At 41.0% G+C, this 27,144-nt stretch overlaps 1 protein-coding gene across 2 annotated transcripts in view; it reads right to left on the minus strand.

Moving 5' to 3' along the window:
- Positions 1-670: 670 nt before the first annotated feature.
- Impact (impact RWD domain protein) overlaps positions 671-27,144 on the minus strand; it is a 37,961-nt gene continuing 11,487 nt past the window's right edge. The window contains exons 1-11 of one of the 2 annotated variants that reach the window (XM_034517799.2): positions 21,815-26,560; positions 19,572-19,700; positions 18,153-18,205; positions 17,692-17,754; positions 12,307-12,392; positions 9,594-9,719; positions 8,411-8,508; positions 6,391-6,464; positions 5,250-5,340; positions 3,696-3,830; positions 671-3,081 (exon numbers count right to left, since the gene is read on the minus strand). In XM_034517799.2, the coding sequence (XP_034373690.1) occupies positions 3,007-3,081; positions 3,696-3,830; positions 5,250-5,340; positions 6,391-6,464; positions 8,411-8,508; positions 9,594-9,719; positions 12,307-12,392; positions 17,692-17,754; positions 18,153-18,205; positions 19,572-19,700; positions 21,815-21,850 (966 nt within the window). In that variant the 5' untranslated portion in view covers positions 21,851-26,560 and the 3' untranslated portion in view covers positions 671-3,006. Of the gene's footprint in view, positions 3,082-3,695; positions 3,831-5,249; positions 5,341-6,390; positions 6,465-8,410; positions 8,509-9,593; positions 9,720-12,306; positions 12,393-17,691; positions 17,755-18,152; positions 18,206-19,571; positions 19,701-21,814; positions 26,561-27,144 lie in introns of those variants that run through there. The other variant, XM_034517800.2, reaches the window with a different exon arrangement.

Consider the following 27,144-nt stretch of genomic DNA (forward strand, 5'->3'; position numbering starts at 1 on the left):
AATTTAAACCAACTGGGTAATGGGAAGAAAGTCTAAATGAAAATCACAAGACTATGTAATTTGAAAAACAATGTAAGAAAACCTTTAGAGACTGGAGATACAGCTTGGTCAGTACAGTACTTGACACACAAAGTCTGAGTTTGGGTCCCCAGCATGTGTGGTAGGGTGCATGTGCTTCCCATATTGGGAGTAGTATTTCACAATAATCTGGTTGATGCACAAAGAACTATAAGAATATATAAACCTTTGAATTCCATTCCTATATTTTCCTTATAGCCAGGGAGACATATAAAAACCTTATTCAATAAAACAGTACTTCACATTTGCTTCTAAGAGTTAAAACTCTGGCTTACTCCCAGTACTGTTTGCAGAGGCAGGAGGATCAAGTTCCAGGCCCACCTGGTCTACAGAGCAAGTTACAAGACAGCCAGGGCTACATAGAGAAACCTTGTCTCAAAAAAAAAAAAAAAAAAAAAAAAAAAAAAAAACCTAACCAAACAATCAAACAAACCAACCCCCCCCCCAAAAAACAACAACAACAACAACAAAAAAAAACAAATAACAAACAAAAAGTTAGAAATCTGAAAAAGCCTTCCTGAAAAATACTGGAGGAATGGGCTTTTATGTTACAATGTATCCAGAAGACAGAATGAAATGCAGCCATAAGAAGTTAAGCCATAGAAGAATATTTATTGATATGGGAAAATGTTAACAATATACTTCTATATGAAATATGTAGGATACAAAACAGTATATACGGTTTAATACCATTTTTACGGAAAGAAAAATAGCCATATATACAAAATCATGCATAATAAAAAATAAAAACTGTATACACCATTTATGGTCATCTCTTTAGTGGACTGGATGTGATCACAATTCACTGAAGTGATTACAGTATCACTCACCTGCCCTGTAAACAGTATCTGCTTTCTCTGTCCTGTGATTAGTGCTTCCAACAGCCTGTCTCTGACACAGACACCTCCCCAAGCAGCTTCTGCTTTGCCCATCGAAGTAAACGCTATTTGTTCATATATACTGGCATGTGGACAACATTTCAACTAATATAATATAGAGATTGCCACAGCAGATGCCTGGCTTTAGAAAGTTATTATTTGGAGAACTAAAAAATTCTCTACATATGATTTTCTCTAATAGAGAAAAATATGCTATCATTATTTTGCATTGATGATATGTCAAATAATTTCAGGAGTCAGAACTGAAGAATTTGGGGGGTCTCCTCCCACCTGCAGTGAAGAAGGTTAAGGATCTCAACCCATAAAATGTGGTTAGTAATCTTGTAAAGTGAGGAAAACGGAACATTTTTAAGTGAAGGAAAATGAGATCAGAGATATAAAAATTGTTTTTTCTTCTGTAAACACTAATATATTTTAGATAAAACACCAGGAAATTGTAATCCAGTGTGCTAGGAAAATTAACTCCTTTTTTCTGCAGCATAAAATTCTTAGTGTTTTTAATCACTTTTCACAGGTCTGAAATGTCAAGATTATATCATTATCTTTAGCAAATACTGTCTAAGTTCTGTAACAATTAATACATAGGATATACTTAGCATTTCATGGAAACAGAGGTAAGTGTTCCAAATACACACATATAGGTCATCCTATAATTCTTGATAATTTACAACATTAAATAATGTTGAAAATAAGACTTCTGTCTCAGAACCCACTCTAGTGTAAAGCTGGCTACTGGATTCCTATTTAAAATACTAAGTGAGGATGTGGATCTTTCAAGCTTAAAAATTAAGAGAAAAACATCTGCCCAACTTCAGACGCTTTCTATGCTCCAGCAGTCTCCCAAAGCCACCTCCTAACACCTGACCCTTCCTTGGGAGGGGAATCAAACTAGTTTGTGATCACTTGATCAATTTAGTAATTGTTGGCATTATTTCTGAAAAAATAACAGGGTATAGCTTACCTACATGTCAAAGGGAATTTTCCTGTCCTATTTCTTATGTACTATGCAGGTAAAAAAATAAAATACTTCTTAAAAAGGGAGATTAGACAAAACTTTGTAGGGAAAAAGCTTTTTATCTAATCACAAGATTTGTCCCTCTACCTCTCAACAAAAATCACAGAATTAAAAAAAGTCTGGCCAGAGTTCAAATGGCAAATGTGTTTCAAACCGGTGCAGCTGCCAGCCTGCTCCTGTGGTGTCCTGCTGCCTCTATCTCGTTCTGCAAGTGAGTTGACCAGAGCACAGGAAGAACACAAGGAAGTGCTTCCAGGTCCTTCAGAGACACCGGAATGTTACTGCAACACACTGAAGGGAGGGAAGGACTACTGAGACTGAATGCTCACTGTGTGTCACTACAGGAATCAAACAATAAAAGGCAGCGGCTAAAAATACTAACTTTTTGAAATTTCACAGTCACCAATTTGCAAAGAAACTGAGGAGTAACACTTGGACTAGCAAATATGTAAACTATCACTTTGGCACATGATCACAGATGAATACTCCTGGGTTTTCACGTAAACTATTACTCCATGATGACTACTATGAAAGGAAGCGTGGCTAACTTGTGAAATCACAAGAGAAAGACTCCCCAAGACCTCTGTCTTCAATGCGCTCCCACTCTGAAAAGCTCTCGGGAGCAGTGAAGGCAATGTTCATCTAATAACATGACAATTCCTGTCACAAGTGTGGCATTTCCATTCCTCTGGAGACGTCTTCCCCACCTAACAAAGGCACGTGACAAGACTGCAATGGACACTTAGCTCAGGAACAACACTGTGCATGTGTCACTTCCTAGCATTATATGAAATGGCAAGTAAGCTCACAGCAGTTCTCCCAATAGATGGGAGACACATGGGAATATGTTCTAGGTTCTCTGGTTCTGGTAAATGGTAGAACCAGAGCAGGAAACACAATGCTGGTGTGACGATGATGAACGGGCTGACTTGAGCTGTCAGTGTGCTATCTTAATGGATTCCATGACCACTGGGAATGTGTGCAGTGGCTGGAAAATTAACCTTTCACATGGGGTCAAGGATTATTCTTCTCATTCTTCTTCTTGTCTTTTTTCACTTTCTTCTTTCCCAAATTCTTAGTTGACTCCTCCTGGAAGAGAAACCACTCAATGAAGCAGCTCCACAGCCATGTACAAGACCTCACAGCTGCCCCACAGATGGCCTACACTGCGAAGTCTATGCACTTTCAAGTATCAGTATTGGGCCTGAAGACATGCTGACATACATAGTCTACTATCATATTTCATGATAGTCAAGGCTAGTCAAAAGAAACATTTCACCTAGTATATTTATGCTTGAAAAATCTCAGTATTTCATTTATCTCTGTTCTCCCAAGTAATGCAATAAAGCCTAAATAGATACAAACATGTAAAGCATAAGCAAAAACCCTCAAAATATAAAGACCACATGCAGACATGCGAGGGAAGCACAGATACTCTGGCACTAACAGAAGTTCAGGCCTTTACAGGAGCCTCTAGACCACGTACCCAGTGTGACAGTTCATGGCTCTCTGGGCCTTAGCTTGCTTTTCTAATAGAAACCCTACAGACCTATAAACTCACACTGTCCCATCATGTGACTGAGGCCTAGTCTTGGCTTCCTGGTCCACACTTTACTACTGCACCTCTCCACTGCCGCCCACTCCTGATTGGCTTTCTGCAGTCCCAGAAAGAGCGCCCAATCACTGCAGCATCGACTACTCACAGGGGGACTTGTGAAGTTCTTCTCTACCAGGATGTTCCTGGCACAGTTGTTGATGTGTTTGAAACGATCAGGTCCCAACAGGATCCCTCCATACCAGCGGGATACAACCACCATGACATTCTTCACATTCAAAATCTGTTATTTTCAGAAGCATAATTAGACATACAGGTTTAAGAAGGCTGAAACGACTAGTATATAAAACCAGACACACTGAGTAAGGCTGCTAACACCTCAGGGATAAAAAGTTAGGAAAAGAGAACTTGGTGAGTCAATGCAGTGTTCTAGAACCCTCAAACTCTGAGCTTTGGAGCCACCTGTCAAAAGGGGAAACCATGGCGGTAGGGTTCCCGCTCTTACTGACTCTTAACAGAAAGCTAAGTTAAGGCAGCCTTTTACCAGTAAGCAAAAAACAAACAAACAACAAACAAAAAAAAAAAAACCACACACACACAATAACCTGCTTCTGAACAAATAACTGAGGAGAAGAGGGCCTACACAAGTAGCAGCTGTAATCCTGTCCAACGCTGCCTTTAAAGTAAAGCCTACCAGAGTTTAGGCTTGTTGCCTATACATAACAAAGTTCCTATAAGAGAAAGACTTAGTTAGAAAGCAAGCCCCACACACAGAAGTACAAGAAACATAGTAACTTCTTAAGGAAAAAAAATAGCCCTCTCTTAAAATTAATAAACAATCAATGATCAGACCCAACAGGATGAAAAAAAAGACACACAAGATAAAATGGGCCTAGAGAAACTTAAGGTTTGGGAACAGTTGAATAAAGGAGCTTAAATTAATATATGTAGACAAAATTTAGAAGCCACTATATCTGTAAAAACTGAACAAAAATTCTAAGAAAAACAGAAATAGAAAACGGGGGAAAAAACCTGACAATTAAGGACAGGAGCTGGAGAGATGGCTCACTCATTAGAGACTTGCAGCCTTGCAGAGAGGCCCAGCAATCACAGAGAGGCTCAACTCCCTGAAAGTCCAGTTTCAGGGAATCTAATGTCCTCTCTGACCTCTGTGGCACTGCATGCACATGTTACACAGACATAGTGCAGACAAACATCCATAGGCATAAAAATAAGTGACTTTTTGAAAGAAGGAAAATTATTTCTAAAAAGGAAAAGAATATTGCTTAAGAAAATTAAGCGAAAGGCTATTAAAAGTACAAAACTTTGGAAGAAGTCAAGAAAATACCTCAGACAACTTAATTCTTAACAATGAATTATTATGGATATAACCCATATTTCACCATCTAACTGACAGAGTTTCACAAAGATGGAAAGACAGGGAAGCCACTGCCAGAAAAACAAAAAGCAGTTTTCTAGAGCTGTATTGGTACAGCAATACAACCATCTTGTATTATTTCCTGGAATGCACAGCAGTTGGTACGAACTGACTGTCCTCTGACCTGGAGCCAGGGGTGAAGATGTCTCCTCAATCAGTGCTTATGACCCGGTCTTCCATCTCCAATTCTTACTTCTTCCTAAGTGGAGCTCTAGTTTGCTGAGGCATGTAAGTACAAAATGCAGAGTTTAACTCTTCACTCACCTCCATGAGGTGAAGAAGGCGGCCCCCAGCAGCTGTCTCTCCATCATCTTCACAGTCCTGCAAGAAGGTCTGTTTATCCTCACAGTAGATCCTAGAAACACATATAAAGGGTTATATATTGAAACATCAAAATACAACAAAATATCTATTAAGTATATTTTGGAGCAGATTTGTAATTTGTACAAAAATAAAACCACCTCTAGAAAAAACTGAAATCTGTATCACGTTAATTCTTGTGCTAATTCTACTACACCATTTTCCTCCCTTTAATTCCCTCCGCTGCTCTTTCTAAAAAGGTGTGGCACTGCAGGCCCAGCGCAGGAGGGCGTGGTTTCTGCATGAGCACCAGGACCTGAGTCTGAGTCCCCAGCACCCCTGGGCAAAGCTGGCCATGGCGATGTGCTGCCGGTAACCCAGCACTGACAGGCAAAGCCACGAGAGGAGGCGAGCACACTAGTCAGTCCGTCCAGACAAAACTGTGGCTCCAGATTCAGTAAGAGACCTTGTCTCAAGAAAGAATGCAGAGAGCCACAGTGAACAAAATCTAACACTGACCTCTAGGCACCACACAGGAAAGCTCACGCTTACATGTGTGTACACACACATGCATGTGCACACACAAAGGAGAAGCAACTGAATCTACCTTGCAGAAATAATCGAATTCATGTTCAAAAGATGCAGTGAAAATCTGAAAAACTACAATGAAAAAATGGCTAAATAAACCATGGCGTGGAACCTCAGCAAACATTATACAACATTAAAACAGCTTTTATCCAATGTAGGAAAATATTTTATTAAATTAAAAAACTAGACCTAGGTTAAAGTATTTGAAAAAAGTAAACTCACAGAAAAACAGCTACAGCCACCGACTGTGACTGTATCTAGTGGACAACACTGGGCTCCCCAGGCACTTGTCTCTCTGCAGTTTCCCAATATCTCACGGGTCTACTGTTCTAACCACCGAATGTGACTGTATCTAGTGGACAACACTGGGCTCCCCAGGTGCCTGTCTCTCTGCAGTTTCCCAATACCTCACAGCTCTACTGTTCTAACAAAATAGCAGCTATGTGTTAAAATCCTGCACATCATTTCCCAACCACTGTTTGTAAACTGAATATTGTAAAACCTGGCAGGCACTCACCTGTATGCATAGATATTGTGGGTGGCACTGGCAATCTTCTTATTCTCATACAACTTGCCAAGAACCATTTTCACCTTCAAAAACAGTAGTAACAGAAATCAACAAATATGCCCTTTCTTTTCTCTGTAAATGCTAGAAAAGTAAAATTAAAGTGATTTGATATAAATTTTACAGCAAACCAGTCACTTAAAGACTCTATGAAGCTCTGCGATGACCTAACAGGCAGACATTAGTGTAAGAGAACAGCCGTGGGAGTGCTGAGCACTAATTGTGGACAAATGTCCATATATCTGTATGTCTAAGGCACAATATATGAAAATGTGTCCCCAAAAGAGAACTTTTCCTGTAAATACAGTATTTCCAGAGACTCAGCTCTCAAATCCCCAAATGCACACACTCTAGGACAGGTGTGCAGCAGTGGCATAGTCCAGATGTAAAATCACAACTGTCTCTAGGAACTCAGCAGGCTTCACAGATGAGGCCTGAGCCAGTTTTTGTTAAGCAGTAAGGAACAAGGGAAGGAAAGTGACATGAAGAAGACATTCACTCTGGGCCAGTGCATGGAAGAGGGGAGATTGGATGAATAGCCTAACTAAATAACAATAAAAACCTCCCAGTCAAAACAAAATTTTAAATCAACAACAAATATATATATTCAATATAAATTTAAAGTAAATAAATAAATGTAAGTATGTCCCATGAACGTTTCTTTGGAACTCAGCTTTAACTGGTGTCCTCTGTCGACCTACAGGGAACAGGAAGAGATGCCGAGGAAGTGTTCCACGCTGTATGGAGAAGCTACGGAAAGTACAGCATGAATGGTAAATTAGGAAATCAAACATAAAGGCTGTATGGAAGGAGTTGGGATTTTCCCCTGTCCACAACATAAATCAGCAAAGACGGCATGAGGAGGAGAGCAGGTGGGAGAGCGGTATGGTCAGATTGCCACACACTCAAGAGAAATGCTGGAAACAGCCCGAGGTAGACAGAGAGAGCCCAGTTTTAACCACACACTGCAATCTGTGGTCCTGAGTTACCACTTTCAGGTTCGCATATTCTGATCATCATCCTGAGGACTAGTTCAGGTCTCACACAGCCTAAGGGTCTGTGATCAAGAACAGAAAGAGGAACCAGGATGGACAAATTCAGAATAATGTCTAAGAAGGACCCTGGAGGAGTACGAGCAAAGTCGAGGACAGACTGAGACTTCAGAAGGAAAGTCAGCTGAGAGGAAATGCGGTGTTCCTCAGCACACACCAAGGTAGAAGGAAATGTCCTCTCTCAGCATCGGAGAGCAAAGTCCTTATAGAAAGAACTGTATTTCTGAAAGCCCAGCACTGAGTTGCTGAGAGGGCTGGGGTAGGGCTGGGGTGGGACTGGCTCAGACACACGCCAAAGGTGCTCCACCCATCAAGTGGCCAAAAACTGCACTTGACATTATACTCTATTTGTAGAACTAGAACCACCTTGTACATCAATACAGATTATGTCCTGCTAGATCAGAGTGACGACAGATCTTGCTGGGAAGACTTAGGAGTGGCAAGGACCTATGGAGCTTTCAGAGAATGGGCTGCCATTTACACCTGCTGGTATGAATAAGGTCAACTAACACAAAACCAGAGAAAAAGAAACCACTTGGAAGACTGGACTTGGCACATCTGTCCACATGACCCCCTCATCATGGAACAGCTGAATGGACTTGGTTTCACATATTTAATAGAGTAATCATTCTTTTCTTCAAGATCCACTGGAGAATAAGCTCCAACCCCAGCACTGTAGGACACACATGATCTAGTTTAATCTTAAAAAAAAAAAAAAAAAAAAAATGAGGTTTGCACACAAGTTTTGGAAGCAAGCAGAAACAAGAAAATGTCTCCTGCTCACAGGAATCTGGAGTCTGGAAACCAATCACCGACGTCGCCCTCAGATGAAACTCTACCATGGGAGGGAAGGTGTCACTGCAAGTCTACTAAGACTGCACTAGTGCTCTGGGTTCCGGGTAGGAAAAGCAGTCACGCACCTGTTCAGGACAGACGACGGGGGCCACGTGTGCCTGGAAGGTGCTCCTCCGGTCTGTGATCGGGACGCCATGAGCAACTGGGGGCAAGTCCTCTGTTTCTAGAAAGTCAAAGAATTAATTTGTTTTAAAGAAAAATCAGCAATAAGGAAAAGAACTGCAATATAAATAAAATTCTATAGCAAATCTAAGCAAACAGCACAAATAACTCCCTGCAAAAATTAAACTTTCAGTAACATGTTCATATAGGTATTATATGTAAGAGAAAAGTAAATGGTCTCCACCTGCACTGCCAGGTAAACTGCTACAGTCAGGACTCAAATCCTAGACTCGAGTAATTTAAGTTGGCACAGCATCTAGTTTTTGAGAGCGTAAAAGGGCTACTCAGACCAACGACTGACAGACGTTTATACCACAACTTACTTGCTTCTCCACATAGGCCAACCTCGAGTGCAAAATCTGATTTGATTTTGTGTACCTATAATATGTCTTCCAATAAAATTGTTCCCACTTTACATAATGGAATTAAACACATTAATACTATATCCAGTCATTATTTCATTAAAAGTGCAATGATCCTATTATTCTACCTTTCAACAAGTTTAAAAATCACTAGGTCAGCTGTTTGTGGTGGCAGTTGTTCATGCACCCCTATAATCCCAGCAACCTTTAATCTGGGTATCTGAGAGGCAGAGGCAAGTAGATCTCTAAGTTTGAGGGCAGCCTGGTCTACAGAGTAAGTTCCAGGACAGGCAGGGCTACAAAAATACCTGTCTCAAAAAAACAAAACAAAACAAAAAAGACCCTTAACTATATATAATGGAGAATCCAACTACCTTAGCTGCTAAGAACCAAAAAGGCTACAGGAGCAAAACAAACAAACAAAAAAATCTCAACTATCTGCAAGCAAGCAAGCACTTCCAGCTGGCTGGTGATGGTGGGGCACGCCTTTAATCCCAGTACTGGGGAGGCAGAGGCAGGCGGTTCTCTGAGTTTGAGGCCAGCCTGGTCTATAGAGTGAGTTCCAGTAGAGCCAGGACTACACAGAGAAACCCCACCTTGGAAAACCAAAAAACAAGCAAGCACATCCAAACATCCCTATGTGTTTGTTTATTGAGTCTCTAAGGCCTCCCAAGAACAACATCAGCACCCTGCTCTCAAGAGAAACTGGTGAGGAACACCATACCTGGTGGTGTGCTTTCACTGATTTTGAGGTCGAGTGTTTTAACTGGAGTTTCCGGAGGGTGTTCTAGAACAGGATCGTCTTCAACATCAACCTCTTCCTCTTCAGTTTTCTTCTTTTCTTCTGGGCCTACGTGAAAATGAGACATTAGGATTGATCTGTGAAGCAAATAAGAAATTACACCTACAAAAAAATCAATGGGAGACAGACAGAAAGAGGCAGGCAGATCTTGGTGAGTCCCGGGCCAGCCTAGTCCACATATCGAGTTTCAGACCATACAGTTGAGACCGTCTCAAAAAACAAAACAGAACAGAACAAAAAAAAAATCCAAAAGAACTGGGTTTTGGTCTCTACACAGCATTCAACAGAAGGAATCATGGCTTTTCTAACAAAAGATTCCTAAGAAATGAATGAAGGAAGAACATGAGGACCACTGTGAGGTAAGAGTCAGGGGAGATCTCCTGATGGGTACTAAAGCTGTGGGTAAGAAAGAACAGAAAGCCATGCAGAAGTTGCCTGGTGGCGGTGTACTCCTAGAGTGGGCAAGTCCTTGATTCAATCCCCAGAACTGAAAGAAGAAAAGGAAGAGCCTCAGCACAGTCTTACGGAGCATTCCCCTAAGCCTGTAGTTCCAGTTCCCTGGAAGAAGCAAGCAAGAAGCACATTATGTGAGTTTGAGGGTTTCAGGCCAACCTAGTTACTGGGCAACATAGCAAGACCCTATTCTTGCCACCAAAATAACAAAAGCAAACCAAACCAAAGCAAACAAAGAAACACAAATTCTCTTCCACACAAAAGGAAAGGGACTGCAGAGAGAGACATCAGTCATCAAAGTGCCTCCACAGAAGCACGAGGACCTCAGTTCTGTCCTAGAATCCTTCCACTGATAAGGTAAAAGCAGGAAGATCCATGAGATTCACAGACTAGCCAGCCTAATCCGACTGGAGTGCACCAGACCAGTGACAGTCTCTGTCTCAAAGAAGGCAGAATACCACTTTTAAAAACAACACCCAAGGCTGTCCTCTAACTTCATGTGTACACACACACACACCTGCACACAGACACACTGTACGTACACACATGCTCATACACTCCATGTGCTCAAACACACATGACCCTGCACACACACGAACACACACAAATGCAAACATGCTAATTAATGCATTTGTTTAAGAAGTTATGATGGAGGAGCCAATTACAGAACTGATCAAACTAATAAATGGACTGTAGAATCCTGGACACAAGGTCCAACAGCAACAAAAGGACTTTAGTGAGAGATCTCATGAAACCTGAGTAAGCTCTTTCACTGACCCAACAGTATTATACTACGGTTACTTTCCTATTCCTGGTAGTTACACCACAGTTATACAAGCCGGAGGGCAATCAGGTAAAAGATGTAAAGGGCTTTTGTATTACTTCTGTGACTTTTCTGTGAGTCTAAACTAAGCTCTGATTTGGAGTTCTAAATTTCTACAGGTATATTGTCAATTTCTACAACTATTCAACTCTACAAGACAAGCTATCAAAATTAACTTTGTTCTTAGAGAATTTCTAGAGCCTTTCTCGTGCACTCTCTGAATGCTGTAAACTTACAACATGGATCCAAACGTCAAAGAAAACACTTTAAAAATGCTACAGGTATTAGTGACTTTATGTCACTGTCCCTTTGATTTTTAACTAAAGCAGTAAGAATACTTGCTTCTATAGAAAAATGATAGAACTCATCTGAAAACACATGCACCACTGCCATCAATGTTCAGTGTCCAAAACAGTCACTCCCCTGTAAACAATCTTTATCTAACAGTGCTGTAAGCTACAGGCTCTTTTATAATTCTTTCCCCAAAAACTGAAAATAATTTTATCAGTGATGACAATAAAAAGCAATTTAGAAACAACCTCAGGCTAAATGGTGACAGCCCCTTTCTCTCTCAAAGGCCTTGTGGTGAATGGCAAGCCCAGCAGAGTGAAGTGAGGGAGCCAGAAGCCCCTGTGCTGTCCTATCTCAGCAGCTCAGTAAGAGGCTGACAATGCTGTTGTTTTTAAATTTCTAAGTAAAGGTCCATTCCTTCACTTAGAAGGGTAATATGGAATGTGAATTATTACATCTCGATTTAAAAGTCTATTTTAAAGTTAAACTCTATATCCTAATATAAATCAAAATACTTCAAGAGTTCTTTTCTGATAAACACTAGATTTAAGATTAATATCTAATTTATATATCCAATTCATGGGGAATTCTACAAAGTTGATAATACCTTAATAACATTCAAGCAGAATGTATTCTAGATTCCAGTTCTTTCCACACAAAATTCTATATTTTAAGAATATAATCCACAGAGAAGCCTTATAAAAAGAAATCACTATAGCTACATGAGTAAGTGAACTTTCAAGAGAAACTTACTTTTATGATATAGAATCCACAAGCCTTGCTGAGCATGGTAGCACATGCCCAGCACTCAAGAGGCAGGCAGGTCTCTGAGTTTGAGCCCAGTCTGCTCTACAGAGTGAGTTGTAGGCCAGGGATACACAGAGAAACCCTGTCTCAGAAACAAATAAACAAAACAACCCACCTAAAAAAGAAAAAAGGAAAGAAGATAACGAAAAGAAACCACAAACCAGAACATAGGTTTTCATGTGAAATTTCAATCATATTATCTATATGAAAATTTAAGTACTCCCAATTAAAAGAACACAAAGAGGTATCATTCATTCTTACCTGGCTCCGTGAGCTGAGATTTCTGGATCAGAGCATCTCTTATTTTCTCCACCCACTGGTAAAGAATACATTCACCAATGTTCTGCCTAAACAAAATCAGGGGCAAAATTCATTATTTAAAAAAAATGTAACAACTCAATTTCAAGAAGTTTATTTACATTTAAATCCTAAGTCACTATATTATAATAAGACCCAACCATGACTTTTCCAAATATATAATAGATAAAATTTACCAACACTTATGTCTGAATCATATACATTTTGTATACCAACAATAAAGACTCCAATTGGCTCAAAAACTTTTACTGAAAACTTTAGATGAACAATTGCAACAAAAGAAGCGGAAAAAAAAATGTCTAAATCTGAACTACAACTGAGACAGGTATAGACAGGACTTGTTTCTATCCAGAGATGTCGGATGGAGATTTGTGTCCAATCACCACTAGCTCCTCTCCAGTTTTTAAACAATTCAATCTACTTGTTTGGCCACAAATTCTTCAACAAGAAATATACAGACTATCAGGACACTCGGAGGAATTTAGTTAAAGAGATCTAAAAGATATGTAGCTCAACAGTTTTATATCCATAAAAAAATTTTTTTAACAAATTTAGTCTACTGGATAATTGATTCATTTTGGTTTCAAATGTTTGGCTGCCTCAGGTAATTAAACACATCTCAAATCACTAAGCAAAAGAATATGTTAAGAGTTTGGAAGTTAAATGCTAGCACACCAATAAGATAAAGACCAAGTATCTCATTTTTAGAGTGGCGTTATCTTAGCTTTGATGTGTACAGTACTGGAGAGATGGTTCAGCAATTAAGAGCACTGACTGCTCTTCCAGAGGTCCCGAGTTCAATTCCCAGCAACCACAAGGTGGCGCACAATCATCTGTAATGGGATCCAATGAACTGGTGTCTGAATAGAGAGGCAGTGTGCTTACATACTTAAAATAAATAACTCTTTAAAAAAGAAAAGAAAGGGAAACACCCACACTATGTCACAGCAGACCCTGAGTGCTCTCCTTTACCCTCAAACCCCGCCTCGTCACTAGCTCTAACTCCTAGCACTAATACCGTGGTCCTTTTGCCACACAGTTAATGGGAAAGGTTTTTTTTTTTTAAACAATATCCACTCTTCTTTGCTCTAGACAGTGGAAGATCCAATGTACTAAATGTATAAGCCCCAAGGACATTATATACACCAGCACAGCTGATTACCACAACATTTCAAAAATGTCATCATGATGTCACCATTGTAGAGATGAGAAAACAAGTTTACAGAGACCAGTTAGCTTGTCCAACAGCTTTGCTAGCACTAGTTAAAAAAACCCCAAGCTACAATGAGAAGTAAGAACTGAAGCTCAAAGCTCAGAGCACCTGCATTCTGCTTCCCTACCAAACAGCTAATGATAAGGGCACTTCAATAGTCTATGAGACAGATTTATGTATGAGATCCAAATGCACACACTGCTAAAGGCTTGTCTGTCCTAGGTGAATCTTCAATCTAGGAGGCTTAGGAGAAAAGCACGACTCAATGACCTGGATACACGGGGAGCCTATCCTCTCTAGCCTCCAGTATACATGATACATGTACTGCCTGAGGTCCTGCGGCTGTGGGAGAGGAGAGTAACATTGCCCCTTTCACAGTGCTAGTATTCATCTTCTGAACAAAATCAGAGCTTTACAGAGAGTTCTTCATGTCACCATCACCTCAGTGACACACTGTATACAGGAAGTACCAAATGCTGACTAGCCGGTCAGCACTCACCAGCTCCCTTCAAAATCAAAACAACCCTTTTTTAAACTATAAATCCACATTCAGATTTTGTTCTCTAAGACAGGGTCTTACTGTATGTAGCCCTACCTTGAATCCATGTTCTTTCTACCTCAGTTTCAGTACCAGGCTTACAGAATGGGTCACCACACCTGACTCCACACTCAGCATTTGAAAAATAATACCTTAGAAGAATTTCTACAATTAGTAATTTTCCACAGCAATAGAGGAAACTCAATCTTCACTTCAGATGTCTTCTCCTCACCATGGCTTTCCCAGAAGCAACAGCTGAGAGCACTACTGAGCTTCATGTACCACTGCTTTTGTCTGCACTAGCATTTAGCAACACAGTTCCTGGAGAATCCACTTCAAAGAGGCACAGTGGGCATGAAGCTTTCTGGGAAAGTAGAAATCATTCTGTATCACAGACCCCAAAAGTCTACCACTAAAAAAAAAAAAAAAGTCTTTTATTAACATATTATATATTTGTTTTCTCTTGCAATAAGAATTTATTTCTATGTTTTAATTATCAACTAGGATTTAGTGTTATTCTTATTAAAAACCAAAAACCTGGTCTTCAAACTTTTGCTATTCATTGCTATAAATAAAAGCCTTTACAGAATCAGAAGCTAATTAACTGACAAAAACTGCAAGTCTAGCACCCTAAGTCCTGCATCTTCCTATTTGTCTATGCTCTCTGGATCCCAGGAGTTTGTTTCACAAACTTCCCGACAAGCTGACTCACCACAGGTCTGAAGCAGCAGGGCTGATCATTGATGCCTGGGAGTCTCCAAAACTATAACCTGAAATAAACTTCTTCTCTGCAAGTTACCCCAAGAGTTTTGTTCAAATGGCTCAAAGTTAACAAAATACTACTATGTGCTAAATAAAGTATACTATATGATATCATTTAATCCTCACAAAGATACTATCCTCATTCTACTGGAATAAACAGAAGAGAGTCAAAAGTTGATTCCAGAAGCCTGACCCAAACAGCCTTACTGCAGCCTAACTAAGCGTTAGACAGGCTACTAATATTTTATAGGTACATGGTCATGTCTGTGTATGCACGCACGTGTATATGTGTGCGCATGTATGCATAGATGTGTGCATTGCTGGTGACCAAACCTAGTACACCTCATTGATCTTGACTTGTGTTTGTGCGTGCAGCTGGTGATTAAACCCAGTACCCACACATTCGAGACAAAAGTGCTTGCACTGAACCATATCCTAGATTTCTCCATGTTAATTAGTTTTGTTTTGAGGCAGTCTTACTATGCAGTCCTTGATATGTAGACTGGGCTAACTTTGAGCGTACATAACTTTATACACCTCTGCCTTCCAAGTGCTGGGTTCAAAGGTGTGTAACATCACACCTAGCTCTTCATCTTGATTTTTAAATCTCAGATTCCTAGCAAAAAAACCCAGCATATAGAATATAAAAAGTTTACCAAAAGATTCATACTTTCTTACCTAAGTGGCCACTAACCACACTTTGTTTAGCTTCTTATATAATAAACAACACTCAAAATTATACTAGACATATACAACTCAATAGTACTATATTATGAAAATATAAACATTAAAAACTATATTGATAGATTTATATTTAATTTTTTAAATATAGTTAGTAATATTTTTCACTTATGCCCATGACCTAGACATATAAAATAATTAAAAGTTGTCACATAAAACTAAAATTAAAAAACATCAATTCACATTGCTATTTATCAGTATGAAAATACTGTCATTAGACTGTAAGTGGTACTCAAGCACTTCCACTAATCAAAGCATGATGCCCTCTCTCTCATCTCTTGAGCAAACATTTAAAAGTCTCTGAATGAGGTAGAAGAGGCAAGCTTTGTCCTGTAAGAAGCTTCTCTTAGTGCACAGGGCTCTGAAGTCAAGGACAGGTAAGTGAGAAGGCACTGCACAGTTAGCCGTCCCTACAGTCATGGCACTTCCACGGGCAGGCACAAAGTGTGGTAACATGATGCAAATCAAGCGTGGAAAGATTTTTTTAAAAAATAAAAATGATGAGTTAGAAGTGACCACCAGCTGTGTAATTGTATGCATTATACAATTACACATATATAATTGTAGATATTCATACATGTATTTATATTGCATGTATGTATATACACACAATTCCATATGTGTATATATGTACACATATATAATGTATATATGTATAATTGTAAGCAAGTGGTAAGGACAAGTTGGTAAGTAAAAGTAATTGGATTACACAAAGCAGCATGTTGGAAATACAAATGTTGGAATGGCCAGTAATGTTAAAACAAGCATCAGAAACGATTAAGTGATTAAAAAAGTAACTGTGTACTAAGGATAACAGAATCACTAAGCAGGGACCTGAGAAAGGTCTTTTAGGAAGGACAAGTGATAAGGATTCCAGGATGACTTACCATTTTCTAATTAAATATTTTGGGAGGAAAAGAAACCTGGCCTTGATCCCTGGGGCATAAAGGGGGCACTCTCATAGTACCAAACAGGGTGGACACCTAGAACATATAATAGAATGCTTACTAATTCCTGGATTCAGAAAAAAAAATAAACTAATCTAGAATACTCCTTGGTTTAATAAATCATATATCTCATAAATCCAAATAAACCATATTTCTCTCTTGACTAATGATTTATCAGCTTCCCAACAAATTTCTTTCATCAGTTCTTGTTACTGTCCAGTCATCTCCACAGAGAAGCAGGCTCACTTTTCCAAACAGAAGTCTTATCATTGGCATCCCACTACTCAAACTTGAGCCTGCAATGGGTCTCATGGTTAAGCTGGTCTCTTCAGAACTCGGATTCTCCCGACCACCTTCCCCAGTGTTCCCCTGCCATGCTGGTCTGTCTTACCATCCCATTTGATGCCACCCATTACTATGCTCTACCTCTCATGGAAATGAGTGTGAGCTAATTAACTCAGCTCTTAGTCAAGCAAGCCAGATTAGAGTAAACCTTTCAAAGTTAATTACCATCACACTGCCTACCTTTGTTCTGACAAAAGGTATCACAGTGCCAGAGCTGTGTTCAATTTTACAGTGCTGCAGTGCCTTCCACTCTCACACTGGAACATTCTGAAGGCTAAAGAAAGGGACACGCTCTAGTTTTGAGAAACCATGTATATGTAGGATCTAACACACTACCTGCCACATAGTGTTGGACGGATGAATGGATGGATGGATGGATGAACGGACGGACAAATGAAAAACAGTGCCTCTGCAGGAGCTTGGTCTTTTAGAGTAATACAAGAGAACTATCAAAGTATTGAGAAATTTAACAAATAATTATGGTTGTAATTCTTTCATTGTCACTTTACCCTCTATATTCTGAGAATAAAAAAGAACAACATTTCTAAATTTGCCTTCAGAAGCCAAGTATTGCTATGTCTTCTAATTTTAAATATTACCTTATTTTTCTATCAAATGCACATATAAAGTTATGCAACTAACCTTCTAAGTATGTGTAAAGTAAATGTTTTCGTTAATGAAAGAGTCTAAGAAAAGGTTCAGGAAAAGGATGAGCATCTGTCAAGAAAAGCTCAGAGCAAAACCACTAGGGAAACATTTGTGCAAAGTTCCCTGTCACTTACACATAGATCTCCTCCAGGCTGTTGGATAAGTCTGCACGTTCTTGCCCTTTCAGCCAAGGAGCACTAAGAGTGAATAAAACACAGTAAAGACCATTATTCAACAATTAGGTATATGCTTCAAATACTCATTAGTGTGCTTTACATCACTCTGTAAAATGCTCTACATCACTGTAACAACGATGCTTTTAATTTCTGTATTCACTTTAAACAAAGTACTTTCTAGAAACACAATGACTATATAGAAGATTATCTTTGACAGTAAAATATTTTTTAGTAAAATATTTTTTAGTAAACATTTTTAAGAACACTGACTGCTCTTCCAAAGATCCTGAGTTCAATTCTCAGCAACCATATGGTGGTTCACAACCATCTGTAATGGGATCTGATGCCCTCTTCTGGAGGGCCAGTGTACTCACATACATAAATATATAGGTAATATATATATAAAAGACAAGGCTTACTTCAACTGATAAACAGGCGGCGCTGTACCCGGGTACTCACTTGGTAACATCACCTACAAAGAAGTTTTAAAACAAATCCGCTTACACTGATTACAGCTGGAAAGCAACTACATTTATAAAGCCAGGCAATGAACAAGTTTCTAACTTGTCTAGACAAAAGACAAACCATCGTTTTATTTATTATCAGGTGAAAAATCCCCTCCTTCATATTTATAGTTCTACCAAAAATATGCTGTTAGGCTTTAATGTTTTTGGAAGCTAATTCTAGGCAAAGAAGCTATAAAAGAATGAAAGTTCAGATGAAGAAAACCAAAGATGAAGAGAAATAGGTACAGGAACCCTATCTCCCAACTCCAATGAATGTTGATACTATCTTTCATTTTACAAATATCTTTCTGAATACTTAAAAATATCCTATGAAATTAGAGATACTCTGCAAAATACACATCTCTTTTAAAATCAGTATTGTGAGGCCAGGGTGGAGGGTGCTGGTTGGTGCACACCTTTAATCCCAGCCCCCCTCCCCCCCCCCTTTTTTTTTTTTTGGTTTTTCGAGACAGGGTTTCTCTGTGTAGCACTGGCTGTCCTGGAACTCACTCTGTAGACCAGGCTGCCCTCGAACTCAGAAATCCGCCTGCCTCTGCCTCCGAGTGCTGGGATTAAAGGCGTGCGCCACCACCGCCGGGACTTTTTTTTTTTTTTTTAAACTTTTTTTTCCCCATGAGATGGGGGAGTAATCCCAGCCCTTAAGAGGCAGAGGCAGAGGCAGGTGGATCTCTGAGTTCAAGGCTAGCCTGGTATATAGAGTTCAAGGACAACCAAGACTACTCTGAGAAACGCTATCTTGAAAAACAAAGGTAAACCAACCAACAAACAAAATGAATAAGCTTTTGAAAAAAATCATATTGTGAAACATGACAATTTTCACAAATTAGCATCCTTTATTTAAAAATATACCAGTCATGGAATATGCCATAACTGATAAGACAGAAAGGCACCACTAATCTTTTTATATATCTTATTTATTCTAAGCACAACTGAATCTCAATAAAGAAACAAGTATCTATTCTATGAATTTTCACGCATCACTTCCTCATCTTAATTGTCAGGCACCTTTCCAGGTCTAAGCCTTCTATTATTGGTTAGGGTAGAGAGATAACTCAAGTCTGTAAACAACACATTGATAGCTTTAGTAATTATAAGAATTATGACAAGAAAGATTGCAACCATCAACAAAAGCATGTTTTGAGGGTGATCTGAAATTAAATACCCATGTTTGCATAATCATGACAATAATCAACAAAGGCAATCCAAAAACCAATTCATATCGGAATAATCACAAACAGACAAATGGAATAAATTATATATTAAGTTCTAATGACTGGAAAGTGTTTGTAAAAAAATATATTTAAAAAATACCTGTAAACAAAGTGTCCATTTGGGGTCATCCATAAAGTCAGTGATTCTAATACAAAATATTTTGGCCTGTTCATCAATGACACACCACTCCTCGCCATAAATGGCTGCCATCGCTTCGATTTCTTCACTCTGAAAGTTGATTTTAGAAGTCAAACATTCAAGAAAAGACATGTTCGTGCTGCCTTTTATAGCATTAACAATTAACATAGTTAACCCGAAGAAAAATGAGTCTTAGGATTTTCTGCTCTAGGAGCGCCATGCAAGCCGCTCGAACACACAGTGTGCTAACACATACACATGGGTGCCACGCCCACAACTGTGCTGCCCAGGCACCTGCGAAAGCTCGGTCTCATCCGGCCTGCGCAGCCAAGCCAGGCCTGCCCCTGTGACGCAGGAACAGAGCCGAGTTTGCCCATGTGATAAAGCAGCCGAGCTGAGCCGAGCCTCTTTGTGTGACACAGCAGCCAAGCAGGGCTTGCTCATGCGACAATGCGCAGCCGAGTTAAGCCGAGTCGTAACGCAACCGAGCCAGGCCAGATCGTGTGACGCAGCAATCGAACAAGGCTTGCTCACATGGTAACTCAGCCGAGCCAAGCCGAGTCAGGTCATGTGATGCAGTAGCCAGGCCCGGCTTGCTCATGTGATAAAGCAAACCGAGCCGAGCTGAGGCAGAGAGCCGAGCCAGAGAGCCAGATCGTGTGACGCAGCAGCCGAGCCAGGCTTGCACACGTGATTAACAGAGCCGAACCAAGCCGAGCCTGGCCGAGTCTGCTCGTGTGACGCAGCAGCCGAGCCAGGCTTGCGCATGTGTGATTAACACAGCCGAACCAAGCCGAGCCTGGCCGAGTCTGCTCGTGTGACGCAGCAGCCGAGCCAGGCTTGCGCATGTGATTAACACAGCCGAACCAAGCCGAGTCTGCTCGTGTGACGCAGCAGCCAAGCCAGGCTTGCGCATGTGATTAACACAGCCGAACCCAGCCGAGCCTGGCCGAGCCTGCTCGTGTGACTCAGCAGCCGAGCCAGGCTTGCGCATGTGTGATTAACACAGCCGAACCAAGCCGAGCCTGGCCGAGTCTGCTCGTGTGACGCAGCAGCCGAGCCAGGCTTGCACACGTGATTAACACAGCCGAACCAAGCCGAGCCTGGCCGAGTCTGCTCGTGTGACGCAGCAGCCGAGCCAGGCTTGCGCATGTGTGATTAACACAGCCGAACCCAGCCGAGCCTGGCCGAGTCTGCTCGTGTGACGCAGCAGCCGAGCCAGGCTTGCACACGTGATTAACACAGCCGAACCCAGCCGAGCCTGGCCGAGCCTGCTCGTGTGACGCAGCAGCCGAGCCAGGCTTGCGCATGTGATTAACACAGCCGAACCAAGCCGAGGCTGCTCTTGTGACGCAGCAGCCGAACCAAGCCGAGTGGGCCGGACCTGCTCATGTGACAATGCGGCAAAGCTAGCTCTGCGGCAAAATTGGGCCTGCTGCTGTGACGCTGCAGCCCAGCCAGGCTTGTCCTTCTGACAACTCGGCCTAGCTGAGTGACGCAGCAGCAGAGCTGGGACTAGCCGAGCAGACCTGGCCTGCTCATATGACTATGCGGCAAAGCTAGCTCTGCGGCCAAAGCGGGCTTGCTCGTGTATGCTGCGGCCGAGCCTCGCTTGATCGTGTGAAAAGGCAGCTAGCGGCAGCCTTGCATGGGCTGGCCTGCTTGAAGCGAAAGAGGCCGCACCCACATGAAGCGAACACACTAACACATACAGACGCCCACACACTTGTGTGAACGAAAATATGAACGGCATCCACGAACACACACACATTTGTGTGAGCAAAAATACGCACTGCATCCACGATGCGTGTGCCCGAACACATTTTAGATACTTGTCAGCCCCACAGCATATAATATTCTAATAAGTTCTTAGCGGATCTTTGTCTTTTGTTGTTATTTTTAATTTGGGAACAATTGCTTTTCTTTTTGGTAACCATCTCAAACCACTTAGGAATTTATTTTACTTTATAATTAATTTATAATTAATTTATAATTAATTTATAATTAATTTATAATGGAGGCTAGATTTAGAAGCCATGCCTTTAATACCAACATACTAGGGGCAACAGGCAGACCTGAGTCTAAAGCCAGCCTGAAACAGTGACCCCAGGATAACCACGGCTACATAGGAACTGTCTCAAAATCCACGACAAAAAGAATTGAATAGAAAGGCAGGGAAAGAATGACTCTCGGTGGGACCCTACCTGCCTCTGGCTGCTCCCTGAGTCCACTTCAGCCATGATGCTCTGGACCAGCAACAGCACCTCCAAACGCACACGTCCGAAGGAGACGACTGGCAAGCAGCAAATGAACGCAACAGCGAAGCACCGGAACTGATAGCCAAACACCACCCCCTCCGCAAACTGCTTCCGGGTCAACCACCCAGCGTGTGGCCAGTGCTGGAATGCTATAGGGCTTTCTAAAGGTGTTAGCAATGACGCAGGGAAATCTTGCTTGCCCAAGATGCTGCTGGGATTCCTCTGCGTTCTTGCAAAGTCATGGGGCTAGGGCCTTACAACAGGCCCCACTGAGGTTTCAATACCCTCAGAAGCCATGGGAGAGTCTGGACTGGGGCATACCAAACCAGAACTCTCACACTCATCCTTCAGGGCAGAGTTTTCATTTGTACAGTTTGTTTGTTTGGTTTGGTTTGGTTTTTAAATATTTTTAAAGGCATCTCCATAGGTTTGGGTGTGGAGTTTCATTTACAAAGATGGAGAGCTGGAGAGGGTTGAAAATTGGGAGAAGAGTTATTTTTTTTTCACTGTTGTCCAGTAATACAACATGGTGTTTGGGCATAATTTTCTCACACTAATTATTACAATTAGTGTAGACCTAGTTCATTGATCCGTTCTGCAAAAATTTCTGAATTGGATAGTGTCATTCTAAATTTAATGCTGCTTTTTACAGCATTGGTTATGAATTCTGTTCTTCAGTAGCATTCAGAACAGATAATTCTTTTGTTTGCAAAAATATGTTTCTCTCCTGCCACCTAATGCCCTTTAAATAGTCCTTGGGTAAGGAAGTGTACCTGCAGCTATTAAACCCCTATTTATAAAATTCTTATGGCACCCCACACTGGCATGCAAAACCAAATGTCAAGCACTTCCTTTAAGAGGTTGAACTATTAATTTTAGAGCATGAGCCATTGGTGATCTATTCAGGAAATTTTCCCTATGCCCATGTGTTCAAGGCTCTTCCCCACTTTCTCTTCTATTAGATTCAGTGTATCTGGTTTTATGTGGCGGTCCTTGATCCACTTGGACTTGAGCTTTCTATAAGGAGATAAGAATGGATCTATTTGCATTCTTCTACATGCTGACTGCCAGTTGAATCAGCACCATTTGCTGAAAATGCTTTTTTCAACTGGATGATTTTAGCTCCTTTGTCAAAGATCAAGTGACCATAGGTGTGTGGGTTCATTTCTGGGTCTTTTATTCTATTCCACTGATCCTCCTGCCTGTCTCTGTACCAATACCAGGAAGTTTTTTATCCCTATTTCTCTATGGTACAGCTTGAGGTCAGGGATGGTAATTCCTCCAGTATGGTTTTTTTTTGTTGTTGTTGTTGCTGTTGGTTTGGTTTGGTTTGGTTTGGTTTTTCAAGACAGGGTTTCTCTGTATAGGTTTCTCTCTATTCTGGAACTCACTCTGTAGACCAGGCTGGCCTTGAACTCAGAAATCCAACTGCCTCTGCCTCCCAAGTGCTGGGATAAAAGGCATTTGCCACCACTACCTGCCATATGTTCTTTTATTGTTGAGAATAATTTTCAATATCCTGGGGTTTTGGTTATTCCAAATGAGTTTGCAAATTGATCTAACTCTATATTTAGAATTGAGCTGGAATTTTGATGGGTATTGAATTGAATCCATAGATAGCTTTCAGCAAGATGGCCATTTTCACTGTATTAATCCTGCCAATCCATGAGCATGGGAGATCTTTCCATCTTCGGACGTCTTCTTGGATTTCTTTCTTCAGAGACTTGAAGTTCTTGTCATACAGATCTTTCACTTGCTTGGTTAGAGTCACACCAAGATATTTTATATTATTTCTCACTATTGTGAAGGGTGTCCTTTCCCTAATTTCTTTCTCAGCCTCTTTATCCTTTGAGTAGAGGAAAGCTACTGATTTGTTTGAGTTAATTTTATATCCAGCCACTTTGCTGAAGTTGTTTATCTGCTGTAGGAGTTCTCTGGTGGAATTCTGGGGATCATTTAAGTATGCTAAAATATCATCTGGGAATAGTGACATTTTTGACTTCTTCCTTTCCAATTTGTATCCCTTTGACCTCCTTTTGTTGTCTAATTGCTCTAGCTAGGACTTCCAGTACTATATTGAATAGGTAGGGTGAGAGTGGGCAACTTTCTCTAGTCCCTGATTTTAGTGGGATTGCTTCAAGGTTCTCTCCATTTAGTTTGATGTTGGCTACTGGTTGGCTGTATATTGCTTTTTACTATGTTTAGGTATGGTCCTTGAATTCCTGATCTTTTCAAGAATTTTACCATGAATAGGTGTTGAATTTTGTCAAATGCTTTTCCAGTATCTAATGGGATGATCATGTGTTTTTTTTTTCCTTGAGTTTGTTTATATAGTGGATTATGTTAATGGATTTCTGTATATTGAACCATCCCTGCATCCCTGAGTTGAAGCCTACTTGATCATGGTGAATGATCATTTTGATGGGTTCTTGGATTCAGTTTGCAAGAATTTTATTGAGTATTTTTGCACCATATTCATAAGGGAAATTGGTCTGAAGTTCTTTCTTTGTTGGGTCTTTGTGTGGCTTAGGTATAAGCTGTGGTTTCATAGAATGAATTAGGTAGTGTTCCTTCTGTTTCTATTTTGTGGAATATTTTGAAGAGTATTGATATTAGATCTTCTTTGAAGGTCTGATAGAATTTTGCACTAAAACCATCTGGCCTTGGGCTTAGTTTGGTTGACAGACTTTTATTGACTGCTTCTATTTCTTTAGAGGTTATGGGACTGTTTAGATGGTTTATCTGATTCTGATTTAACTTTGGTACCTGGTATCTGTCTAGAAAATTATCCATTTCATCCAGATTTTCCAGTTTTGTTGAGTATAGACTTTTGTAGTAGGATCTGATGATTTTTTTAATTCCCTTGGTTTCTTTTGTTATGTCTCCCTTTTCATTTCTGATTTTGTCAATTTGGATACTGTCTCTGTGCCCTCTGGTTAGTCCTGCTAAGGGTTTATCTATCTTGTTGATTTTCTCAAAGAACCAGCTCCTGGTTTTGTTGATTCTTTGTATGGTTCCTTAGTCATCAGGGAAATGCAAATCAAAACAACCTTGAGATTCCACCTCACACCAGTCAGAATAGCTAAGATCAAAAGTTCAGGCGACAGCAGACGCTGGTGAGGATGTGGAGAAAGAGAAACACTCCTCCACTGTTGGTGGGATTGCAAGCTGGTACAACCACTCTGGACATCAGTGTGGCAGTTCCTCATAAAATTGAACATAGTACTACCTGAGGACCAAGCTATACCACTCCTGAGCATATACCCAAAAGATGTTCCAACATATAAAAAGGACACATACTCTACTATGTGTCCTTATTTATATTTATGTGTCCATATTTATATACACACATAGTATGCACTCACTGATAAGTGGATATTAGGCAAAAAGCTTGGAATACCCATGATACCACTCACAGACCACATGAAGCTCAAGAAGAAGGAAGACGAAAGTGTGGATGCTTCAGTCCTACTTAGAAGGGGGAACAAATTAATCACAGGAGGTAGGAGGTGGGAAGGACTCGGGAAGAAGAGAGAAAAGGAGGAGAAAAAGGGGGGGGCATGATCCGGTATGAGAGGAGACAAAGGTGATGTACAGAGGGTCATGAACTTGTATAGAGGTGTATAGCAATGGGCGATGGGGACTGGGGGTAGCCACCAGAAAGTCCTAGATGCCAGGAAATCAAAAGGCTCCCAGACCCCAATGGGGATGACATTAGCTGAAATAGCCAAGAAAGGGGAGGGAGAACCTATAGAGACCATATCCAGAGGTTAGGCACAGCCCCCGGTTGAAGGATGGGGCCACTCACTCATCTCCAAAATTTTAACCCAGAATTGCTCCTGTCTAAAGGAAATATGAAGACAAAGAGTGGAGCAGAGATGGAAGGAAAGGCCATCCAGGGACGGCCCCACCTGGGGATCCATCCCACATGCAAACACCAAACCCAGACACTACTGCTGATGCCAAGAAGTGCTTGTTGACAGGAGCCTGATATAGCTGTCTCCTGAAAGGCTCTGCCAGAGCCTGACCAATACAGATGTGGATGCTCGCAGCTAACCATCGAACTGAGCACGGGGACTTCAATGGAGGAGTTAGGGGAAGGACCAAAGGAGGTGAAGGGGTCTGCAACCTCATGGGAAGAACAACAGTATCTACCAATCAGGCCCCCTAGAGCTCCCAGGAATCAAACCACCAACATGGAGGGACTCATGGCTCCAGCTGCATATGAAGCAGAGGATGGCCTTATCTGGCATCAGTGGGAGAGAAGTCCCTTGGTCCCGAGACAGCTCAATGCCCCAGTGTAGAGGAATGCTAGGAAGGTGAGGTGGGAGTGTGTGGGTGTGTAGGTGAACACCCTCAGAGAAGCAAGGGGAGGTGAAACCAGGAAAGGGTATAACATTTGAAATGTAAATAAATAAAATATTCAATTAATAATAATAATAATAGTTGAAATGTAAATGATCGGAGCTGTTGCATCACGAAGCAGAGACAGAAGGATTTCTGAGTGTCAGGCCAGCCCAGTCTATATAGTGAGTTCCAGGCTCAACAAGGTAACAAAATTGAGTCAACTGTAAAAATGGACCAGGAAAAAAATAGAATTGTTAGTGTACAGGCAAGCCCCCTGACCTCCTCTCAGGGACCTAGCTGAGGATAAAAGGGTCCCCAGTTACCACAGATCTTTCTCTCTGTCCCTCCCTCCCTCCAATCTCTGTTGTCTCCTATGTTTCTCTCTCCTGCATTCTCTCCTGTGTCTCTCTCTCCCTTTTCCTCTCTATGTCTCCCTACCAGTCAGTCTCTCTCCCTCTCTCCCTCTCTCCCTCTCTCCCTCTCTCCCTCTCCCTCCCCCCCTCTCTCCCTACTCCCAATAAACCTCTTACACTAGATCTGTTATATAGCATAGTTTCTCAAGAGTACACCTTGGCACAGCCCAACAAAGGCACCCATCCTCTCTCAAAAAATTTATCCTATCCAAAATAATCTTGTTCCAATAGTGACGGGCTTGACTAAAGTCCTGTCTATCCAGAGACTACTTCACTGAAATGGATCCTCAAGTGCTGGAAAACCAACACACAAGAGAACTAGGGTGTTCACTCAATGGAAGAGCACTTGCCTTGCATGCAAAGGGCACTTGAGTCAAGTCCTCAGTGCCATACATACACAAAAAACAGTCATGACCTTCTAAATAAAATACAGCATGTCACAGTAATCTCAGCAGCAACTCAGTACCACAATGCCTATCAACTCCCTCTTCCTGATAGTTGCAATCTTTAAGTCTT

The sequence above is a fragment of the Arvicanthis niloticus genome, chromosome 14 (genome assembly GCF_011762505.2).
Source record: "Arvicanthis niloticus isolate mArvNil1 chromosome 14, mArvNil1.pat.X, whole genome shotgun sequence".
Lineage (NCBI taxonomy): Eukaryota > Metazoa > Chordata > Mammalia > Rodentia > Muridae > Arvicanthis > Arvicanthis niloticus.